The 10,883-nt window shown below is 39.6% G+C and overlaps 1 protein-coding gene across 1 annotated transcript; it reads left to right on the forward strand.

The window, feature by feature from the left end:
• The first annotated feature begins 822 nt into the window (after positions 1-822).
• Positions 823-4,780, forward strand: LOC146640147 (high choriolytic enzyme 1-like). The gene is made up of 8 exons (XM_085358012.1): positions 823-876; positions 1,053-1,080; positions 1,174-1,224; positions 1,445-1,576; positions 2,377-2,494; positions 2,957-3,135; positions 4,329-4,410; positions 4,648-4,780. The coding sequence occupies exons 1-8, from the start codon at positions 823-825 to the stop codon at positions 4,778-4,780; spliced, it is 777 nt and encodes a 258-aa protein (XP_085214138.1).
• The last annotated feature ends 6,103 nt before the right edge of the window (positions 4,781-10,883 follow it).

Raw genomic sequence — 10,883 nt, forward strand, 5'->3', positions numbered from 1 at the left:
AGATTTTACAATGATTTTTAATTTATTGCCCATTTATGCCAACAGGTTTAATGAATTTCTTTGTTTAATTTTCCTACCTTTGTTCAGACCACAGTTTCAGTTTATTTGTGTTTTATCTGAGTTTTTCCTTTTTGACTGCATCTCAGAGGGAAGCTCTGTATTTTGTGTGCTAGCAGTGAAAAGTATATGATGTAATAAATTATCATGTTTTTGTTGATTATTCTGCCCAATGGTAATAAAGCTATTTCATTAATTTCACCCCAGCAAGTCTGATTAAAATTTCATTTACACTGGCAAAGCATACGTCTTTGGGTTTTGCAACTTTTAATTGAAATAATGAAATGATCCCAGTGCTTTTATCAGCCTGCGCTTCTTTGTTCAAATTTCCTTCCTGGAAAATTGTTGCTATTTCAGTGTTTTGACATGAGCAAAAACAAAGTCATGAATTGTAAAGTAACCTCAAAAGACATTGGTGAAACGTCAACCACACCCTGTGTGAGCTGTCTATAAAGATGTAGCAGCTGAACAGCTTCTGCATCCACCAGACGCCTGGTACAGCAGGTAAGCAGCTCACCTCCTCATTTCGTCTCGATACATGCTCAATCGTACAGGTAAGGAAGTCCCAGAAAGCTGATTCTGTTCATGTGGATGTTGCATTTTCAGTGGGAGAAAATTCAACATCCAGATGAGAAGAATCAGATTTCTGGGTTCTCCTCACAGCATTGATTTACTTTACTGTTCCAGCATTTATACACACTGAAGTTCTTATAACCAAATGCTGGTCAGACTTTGACTGTAGGTTAACTGCAGAGGACCAACATCATGACTCCAGCTTTCTTCTTCTCCCTCTTCCTGTCAATGACGGTCGTTTCTCTGGTACGTTTGACTCTTGTTGTTTTGGTAATGTTGTTAAACGCTGCCTGCTGTTCTGTGAAAGCCGTGAACTTCTCACCATGTCTGCTTATACCAGTGACCACGATACCAAAATCTGTCAGTGTGATTTTAAACGCGATGAACAGCAAGTTAATGTGTTTGCTGTTTTTGTACTGCAGAGGGCTGCTGTCATCAAAGATCCAAGTGGTGCGTTGAACGATAAAATACTTCCCAGATGTTAAAGTTAAATTGTATCTGAGAGCTTATAGTTAACATGCTGCCACTCCCTTGTGTCCTCAGATGAGTTTTTGGGTGCCTCAGCGATCATTGAAAAAGTCAACGCTGACATATGTAAGTGAAAATGTACATAATAAAACTCTTTTGGTTAACATAGAAATACTGGAGGAAAAATGGAAATTTCCAGAGCCTGTTAACAGAAAATAGATGGCCAACACTCATGATGATCAATCACTCACTTTCTCCTTTTTGTTTTACATTTTATCACTTAGCATTCAACAAGTAAACATGCATTCTGTGAACATCCATCCACTCTCTGTTTGTTGTGCTGCAGCAAAAGGCCTGGTTCATGGCGACATTGCACCCACTTTAACCAAGAATGCTGATCCATGCACAGCCACTGGCTGCAAGTGGCCCAAAAGTGGAAGCCACGTCACTGTACCTGTCTCCATCTCCTCTGTATATTGTAAGCAACACAAACTTTACCCTTAAACACTGACTTCAGATATTTCTCCCTTGGATGCTCATTAAACTTGTTGTCAAATGTCATCTTTATTAAAGAGTTAAAAGACAGACCAGGAAACACGAGCTGTTTAGGCTGAAGGATGAAATATGTAATGAATCAAATAGATATATAATTTAGGTTGTTTCTAGAATAAGTCACTTGAACTGAAATTATGTAAACTGAAAATAATAACATGTTTAGAAACCAGCTTCACAGAGAAAACTAAAACTCTGTGACAACTACAGCAAACAGATCCACAAACGTGTCAAATTATGTTTTCATTTAATGTTGATTTCCATTCTCCTGGGAATGGAAGCATGGGAAGTATGAGAGTTATGGGGATATCGACTCTTTATGTTTAAAATTCACTGTGAAATATGGTGACTAGCAAGTACAGGGAAACTCCACACACAGAAAGCCAACACAACCTTTTTACAACGCGGTGACACCACTGATGTTGCCACATGGATAGCTGAAACTGTTTGTTATACTTGTAATTTTATTGTCACAGTGGCAGTGTCAACAGTCTCCTAAGCACAGTTTAGATTGCTAATATTAAATATACAGACGACTGTCAGGTGTCACGTGATGAGAGGGGAAGCACGAAAATATACATAAACATTGCTAAGCTGTTGAATTTTTTCTCATAAAGCATGTCTGAGAAATTCAACTCTATGCATCAAATAAACTACACATGAAGGTGATGCAGTGTTACTGTTGTTCAAAGAAGCTCCTCAGCAGACTCGTATTTGTTTGTGCAGCCACCCAGGAGCGCAACATCATCATCAGTGCCCTGCTCACCTTCCACGAGTCCACCTGCATTCGCTTCGTCTGGAGGACAGACCAAGTCAATTACCTTTACTTCTTCTCTGGAGAAGGGTGAGAATGCACTCCCTGTACTGACACTGTATGACAAGACAGGACTGACACACTCACGTCCTCAAAACCCTTTAAAATGTAAATAATTATTGCAAATATTCTATTTGTATCATGTGACAGCTCCATCCTGTGCTGAAATTCTACTGTAAAATGTCCAGCTTTATTATTGTTTGCTACTATATGAAATGTATACCCTTCATAAGAGGGTAAATAGCATTTTGACGATCTGTTCTCAATTATTTCACATACTGTTTAGTCCACTTGTGCCAGGACTAGAGACTGGCATCTTGTAAGGCAATAAGATGAATCTGGAGTGGGTTGTTAAATGATCAAGGGAAAACAGATCTTTAAAAACCTTAGGAGATTGGTTAGACCGGTATCTTTTTATTTATTTTGGCTGATAGTAGATAACTGTTTGTGTGTCAATCTCAATCGTTTTTTAACAATCTTACTGTGTATCAGGTGTTATTCGTACGTGGGCCGTCAGAGCCGAGGACAGGGAATCTCCCTCCAGAGAAACGGTTGCTTGTTCCAGTCAACGGTGCAACACGAGGTTCTTCATGCTCTGGGCTTCCACCATGAGCAGGTCCGCTCCGACAGGGACCAGTATGTGAAGATCCTCACCGAGAACATCATCCCGGGTCAGCTCAACTACACAAACCTTTGGTTACACTTCACATTAGTCCAGGACAGCAGACACTCTGTTTTATACCAATGAGCATTTTACAAGTAAGCTGTGCTTTTCCAAGCTCAGCAGATAAGACAGCAGTGCATCCGGTATTCCTTTGGTCCCGAGACTCTCAAACCAATAATAATAAATGTTTGTAAGACTTCAAAGGCATCATGTCAGGAATGTAGAAGTATCTCAGTCACTTTATTTGACGGGAAATAGAAAGTGTGGAAGTAACAATGCAACATGGAGTAACTACTAAGCATGATACTTTACTGCTTGGGGGGATACAAAATAGTAAAACCAATTATATAGTAGTAAATAGTCTTTTGTGAGTATAAATAGTAGATATATGTCTTCATGATATGGAAGCATTTATTCATGTACATGTAAAAAATGTTTTGCCATAGCACTTTCTTTGTTGCTTTGCAGTAGTCATTCATGTTTAACCTTCTTCCTCATTTTCGCTCGGAATGTAAATGTTATATTGTAAATACGTCACGGCTGGTTCAGCAGTCATGTGGTGTTGTGAGAAAAAGGATCCAAAATGCAGGTACTGGCTAGGGTGCGAGTGAGTGTTTATTTATAGTAAAAGCAAAGTAAAAAAACAGAAAGAGCAGAACGGGGAGTTAACAATACCTAAACTGGGGAAAAGTAAAGAACTAACCTGAAACCATACGCACAGAGAATGTTGGGCAGAGAGACACAGAAATTACACCCGGTTACACAGATGACGCAACGAGGAACACAGGCAGGCACACACTATACACACAAGGTAATGAGGGAATGACACACCAGAGGGGAACACAGCTGAACCTAATTAGACACGACGAGACCCAGACCTTCAAAGTAAAACAGGAAACTCAAACTGTTTTACAAACACAAACTCAGGGACACAAACAGAGCACAACAGGGAAGAACTCAGGTGGGATAATAAAGCACTGAACACCAGAACCAAACCCTAACAACTAATACAAAATCAACAATAAGCTCAAAACACTGGGTCACCGACCCAGGACCATGACAAAATATACCAACATGCAGACCTTATGGTTAGATAATTGTCATCTTCACAGAGCTGAGAGCAAAGATTTGTAGTTGAATATCGTGGCAGCCACGACAGAGTAACATTTAAACATTTGTCTCCTGGAAATATCTGTGCAGGACAAGAGAGCAACTTTGAGAAAGTGCTTACCAACAATTTGCAGACTCCCTATGACTTCAACTCTGTCATGCAATATGGCAGGTGAGTTTGATGGAGCTTGTAAGGTGTTGTGTTACCTTTCATGTTTTGCATTTTCTGAGAGAAAATGTCATCCAGAATTTAAAAAACACGGATTCATTGCTAGGATTTTAGTGTGACTATTCAATACTTTTAAAGGCCTATTTTCTCCCCTGTTCATAAATATTCTTTATATAAGAATGAATGCTGCATATATGAGCATGGTACAGTCACAGTATATGCTGTCGTTTGTTCTTTTAGATACTCCTTCTCCAGGAATGGGCAGCCAACGATTGTTGCTAGGTCCAATCCTAATCTTGACTTCGGAAATGCTTTTCAGATGAGCGCCAATGACATTGCTCGTATAAACAGGCTTTATGAATGCTGTGAGTAATTAAGACACACAATAAGACAAAACAACAAACATACTTTCTTTTTGTAAGAATCACATACTTCACAGTACTCACTGGATTTCATCATTTTTTCTCAAACCAGAACTTTGGCATGACAATTCAACTCTACATCCAAATACTTCAGTTCTCAAAACATCAGGATTACAAGAAGGAGCATGTCATCGATGCTGCAAAAATATGAAAGAAACAGGAAATGTGCTGCAAAGTTTTGCAAATATGTCACATTTGTCACAATTGAGAGATCAAGATCTGAGTCTTTGTGTTAGAGAATATGCTTATATGCCAGAGGGGTCATTATGTTTCTCATCTTTGTTAGTCAACTATGACTACCTGATTTCTTTCTTCTTTCTTGTAATTTGATAATAATTCAGATTCTAATTGTAAATGATGCAGACATAGCCCCAAGCCTTGTGACCACCACTCGCTTCAAACAATAATCCTGGAATCATCATGATTGTTGTCTCACTCTGTAGTAAATTAAAGTAATATTAGCATGACATGTCTAACATTAGCCATGTTGAAATCACCAAGTCAAACTAAGGAATATTTAATCCCAGCATACATAACTTTGGCAGCATCTTCTCTTTTTTTTTTCATGCCATCTTTTTTCTTCGGGTTGCTCGTCTCTTTCTGTAATAAAAGTTGAATCGAATAAAATCCCATATTTCCAGCAAAAGGGGGCAGTATTGTTTCATTATTTTACAGAGATGTAGAGGACAGTGCAGTGTATCCCCAAAGTCCTTAGAGCACCATGATTGTTTAAGCTTTATCACAGCAGGTTTCTTTGAGCAGTGTGTTCAGCTCAAAGTTATGTTAGAAATAGCTGTTGTGGTTAAAGTTGGACAAAATGTTACCAGTGACTTTTTCAGTGTGCAAGAAATGCATAAATTTGACTTTATAAATAAATGTTCCGCATTTAAAACCTGAAAAATCATAACAATATTATTGAACAGGGTATTAGAAGTATGTAAAGCAGCGCCTGCAGAAGCGTTTCTTAAGTTAATATTTATGCAGCATTGTAATATCGTAGCCAGTCAAAGTCACACAAATCTTTATTTGTGGGTCCAAAAGTCCCACATTTTACTCATTTAAGTGAAAGTTAAAATCTGCAAATTGTAGATTATTGTCACAATACTTTTCTTTTTATCAAAATGTCTTTCTCAACATATCTTCCCTCCTTTTTCTTTAACAGCAACAGAATTTTGTAAAAAATATTTTTTCTCGGTCAACTAGTAGCTCTTGTAAAAGTGTGTTTAGGCTCATTATCCCGCTCCAGTATCAATAATTCTCCAGAACGATTTCAACCAAAGAGGGAAACATACTACTTCCTCTTGGGCAGGTGGAGTCAATTCAGTCCAGGTAACTCCAGAACAGCCAAACTTGAATATTCCCACCACCACCATGATGCACCGTACAGTTATGGGATCCGATTATTTGTCACTGTTACTGTTTCTACTAGTTCCAGTTCACAAAGTTGCCTTTGTCTGTTTGTCTGTGTAACTAATTAAGTATACAAGCTGGGAATGTTAAATGGTGGCATTTAAGGAGCTGCTGGCTAACAGCTTAGTTTCCTGGTCTAATGCTGAGTGACAGCTACGTTTTAAGGTGAAATGATAGTTTGGAGATCTCAGACACTTGGGGAACAAAACAAATGAGCAGCATAGAATGACGCTCAGCTGAGGTCCCATAAAATACTGCCAGCCCTTTTGTCCTGCAAGTCGCTTTGTAACCCACCTTCACCCCAGTTCCTCCATTGCATGCTGTGTATGACTCAGACATGCCCGATATGCTCTGTGGTGGGGTCTTGTTCCTGCTCTCACTGCCTTTAACTTATGCACAGGAATATATGGGAAATGTTAATATACATGTAAATGACTAATGACTGATTCTACTAGAGTGCTCCTGACACATAGTTTTGGCTACAACAGTTTCAATGTCATACTGGAAAGCCTTTGGGTCAGCTGTGACTAAACAAAGGCGCACAAGTCTTGTCCTTGTCCACAGACATGTACTGTTTACTAAGGGAGTGGGAGTTTTCTTTATTTTATTTTTCATATGAGTTCTTTAAAAAGCCAAATGCTCTGGGTCTCCTTTGTCCAGCTGATGGACAGAGCCCACATAAACAGAGCATTTCTCTATACCTTTCTCTGTGTTTCTCTTTGCATCTTTGCTGTTTATTTCACTCAAGTGAATCATCACTCAATGGTAGTGGGCCTCGGATCCTAGCTCAGTGCACTTGTGCAATCATTTTCGTAGTAAAAACTAAAATTAGGAGAATTTTTAGCACTAGCAGAAAATGGATTCCCATGGAAAGCTTTATTTTGAAAGGTGTCCCTCTCATCTAATGTGCTGCAGGCATCCACGCACTCAGATATGAGTACAAATATGTTCAAATAAACACCAGCAATCCCTACAGTGTCTGGCTCTGTGTGTTGTTCTGTGGCTGAAAGACAGAAAAAATTTTGCAGCCCAGTCTCCTGCTAAACAATTGCTAAACTCCTGTGATCAGTGGTTTTCAGGAGCGGGGCATTTCTCCATAGCTTGGTTGTAATGAGTGGTTCTTTAAGATACTTTTACCTTCTTCTTAGCTCCAAGCAGTCTGTCCCATTCACCTCAGAGAACTGCCACTCACTCAATATTTTCTCTTTTTTGGACAGGAACACATCATAAATAGGGTGAGTAACAAAACACATGGCAGTTTAGGCTGCAGGAAGCGGGCATTTGGTTAAATGAAAGAGACAAAAATAAATACAGAATTAAAAAACACCACTCAAAGTAGACTCCAGAGTCTCCCATCTTTTTTTAATCTAAAGTCTAATAACAGAGCCAAGAGGTATAAAAGAAAACATCATCTGAGTACACTTCATCTGTTGGATGCTAAAAAAAATCTTGTATGTCTACGTATTTATGTATGTCGGCAATTGTATGGATTTGTCTCTTGAATAATTAAATTATTGGTTAATTGCAGTAGTTGAGGTGGTAAATTCTATCATCAACTAATCAGCGTTGATTGATGCTGGGTCTGCCCATGCTGGAGAGATTATATCTCTCAGGCCTGGGAATGCCTCGGTGTTCCCCCAGACAAGCTGGAGGAGGGGACTGGGGAGAGAGAGTTCTGGGTTTCTCTGCTGAGGCTGCTGGCCACACAACCTAGCCCTGAATGCACAGGAGAAGATGGATGGATTCATGGATGGATGGATGGATTCAAGGATGGGTCGACGGATTCATAGATGGATGGGTGGATGGATAGATGGATGGATGGATTCATGGATGGATGGATGGGTGGGTGGGTGGATGGATGGATTCATGGATGGATGAATGGATGGATTCATGGATGGATGGATGGATGGGTGGATGGGTGGATGGATGGATTCATGGATGGATGGATGGATGGATTCATGGATGGATGGATGGATGGATGGGTGGGTGGGTGGGTGGATGGATGGATTCATGGATGGATGGATGGAACTCATCAGTGTGTGACTTGGTATTTGAGGTCATTCTCTCCTCACCCACAACCGATCGTAGCAGATGGCCGCCCCTCCCTAAGCCTGGTGATCCATGAGGTTTCTTCCTGGGAAAAGGGACTTCCTTCCGTCTGTCGTCAAGCGCTTTCTCATAAGAGGCCACATGATTGTTGGGGTTTTGTTTGTATTACTGCAGGGTCTAATGTTTCTATAATTATGTTATTGTGTTTACAGAGTAAATAGGCATAATGTCCCTACATACCTACTATAATGGAACTGCATTGAGAGCGTGACTCAATATAACAAGTGAAAGTTTCACTTCCTGGGGAAAGTGTGTGACTCTTGTTGTCCTTGTTGCATTTTTTTCTATATAATTTTGGATGCATGTTTCGGCTTGTTGCCATGCTGCAGAACAAACTGGGACTGATCAGATGCTACCCTGAGGGTTCTGTGTAATTGATAAGAATCTGACAATTTTACTTTTTCTGTGTTTTGCCAGCACTGTATGAGTCTTTGCCACTGGCACACTGTAAAAAGGCTCATGGGAGTTGTACCTCCAGCTATTGGTTTAGTGATGTGGGCCATACACTGTGTTATCATTAATATATTTAAATGGACAACTAATACATTGTGGGATTTTGTTTAAAGAAGTGTAAGGCACAAATGTTGGTTTCTGAATTCTCTTATCTGCTCTCAGGTCAGCCCAAATTGTCTGCAGGTTTCAGGAGACAGGGAAGGATCTGCAGGCAAGTGGGGGGAAGAATTAAACACCTTTCTTACTGTCAGGTGACCTTTAATGCGGTGAAAGGGTGTGAAGCAATGAGGAGGAATGTTTATACCAAGGATAGTCAAGGGGTAGTGAGAAACATGTCTCTTGCTCACACACATGCACACACACATGCACACACACACGCACACACACAAGCTGCTGTTTGTGTGTAGAAGAGTAAGGATGAGCAGATGGTATCTTAGCAACAGCACGTTAACAGAGGAGAGGGGAGAATGCTTCAGTGAAGGTAGACCAAACTATTGAGACTGCACACACACACACGTCCAGACTCTCCACTAATAGGTTAGTTTGTTGCCTGAGCCCCCGGGCAGCAGACAAAAGGCTTTGTATTTGAGTTACCTGATGTCGCGTTTCAGTGAGTGATTCCTGATATCTGCACTTCATTGATTTCTGATGGTGATATTAATCTCTTTGGATTTTAAAAAACATTTTATTCCTAAATATTCCAAGTATTTAAGTGAACAGCATTTTTGAATAGCAATGGTCATCCTACACAGCTACTGCACTAGTTACCATCAAAGGGAAACAACTGGTGTTGAAGAATACCTTAGAGCAACACGATTATTAATATATGAGAGAATTAAAAATTAATTAGTAGTATTTTTAGTATTAAAGTTTAGCTTGTTATCAGTTACTTTGGGAACATGTTTATGCGATCTGTTACTCTAATAGTGTCCCCTTTTTCATCAGTACTGAACAGACAATTCTTTCTGTCTCTATGCTAAGCTAGCATTAGCCTATCTTCACATAAAGACTGAAAGACAGGTAAACAGACTTAGGTAGCCATAAGCTAGTCTTGTTGCCTCAGCACCCCCATCCCTGAGCTTAGCTCTGCCACAAGTCTATTCCACTGAGTTCTTCCTCTTTACTGTCATAAGGATTGCTCATAGGGATCTGTGATTGTTACCTTGGATAAATGTTGTTGTGGAGATCAAAGGTCAGTCAAACCGAAAGCTAAAACTGCATTCTTTTATCTCCAGCTCCTATTCTTTGTAGTGAAGTGAATCAGCAGTCTGCGTTCATGTAGTGTGAACACTGCCGGGCTATTCACTGGCAGTTGAGTTTTTGTTTGACATGTTGTCAGAGCGAGTTTAAGTTCATTTAAGTTCTTGTTTGAAAATAGTTGGTGTAATTTCTGGTAGTTATAATTTTAATGTTTTAATGAACCTGATATAAAGGATATTTGTTTATTTACATTACTGTTTATTTGTTGTTGAGTTTTTTCAGAAGTTCAGAATAGACACTACAACTCAAATAAATCTGAGAATCAAAGGGAAAACAAATGCATCCACGCCCAACAGTTGATACGTGAAAATATTTCCTTTATTTATTTATTTATGTTTTAGTTGTTTTATTTTAGTTTTTCTAGTCATTTCAGTAAAATTGTATTACATATAGTTTTTGTTAATTATTATGCCCTTACTACAAATATGTACATTTGCATAGGCTGCACATTCAAGGAAGAAGAAGAAGAAATTTTCCATTGATCACTTAATCAATTATCTTCTGCTTATCTGAATCAGGGTTCTGGGGGAACTGGAGCTTATCCCAGTCCCCATTGGGTGAGTGGCAAGGTATACCCTGGACAGGTCACCAGTCTGTCACAGAGCTAACACAGAGAGAGCGACAGTCACACTAGGCAATTTTAAATTACTAAAATAACCCAAACCTACTAACTACATGTCTTTGGACTCGGGGAAGAAGCTGGAGTGCCCTTAGAGAACTCACAGGGAGAACATGCGGAGAACACGGGGAGAACATGCAAACTCCACACAGAAAGACTCAGCCTGATGGTGGAATTGCTGTGAGCAACAGCACATATCACCA

This window comes from Diplotaxodon limnothrissa, linkage group LG1 (genome assembly GCF_057381915.1).
Source record: "Diplotaxodon limnothrissa isolate DT_005_m linkage group LG1, D_limnothrissa_male_GT1.1, whole genome shotgun sequence".
Taxonomy (NCBI): Eukaryota; Metazoa; Chordata; class Actinopteri; order Cichliformes; family Cichlidae; genus Diplotaxodon; species Diplotaxodon limnothrissa.

Coding starts and splice junctions, on each gene's coding strand:
- LOC146640147 (XM_085358012.1), top strand. CDS start 823: ATGACTCCAGCTTTCTTCTTCTCCCTCTTCCTGTCAATGACGGTCGTT. Junction 2,495..2,956: donor TACTTCTTCTCTGGAGAAGG/GTGAGAATGCAC, acceptor ACTGTGTATCAG/GTGTTATTCGTACGTGGGCC. Junction 3,136..4,328: donor CACCGAGAACATCATCCCGG/GTCAGCTCAACT, acceptor ATATCTGTGCAG/GACAAGAGAGCAACTTTGAG.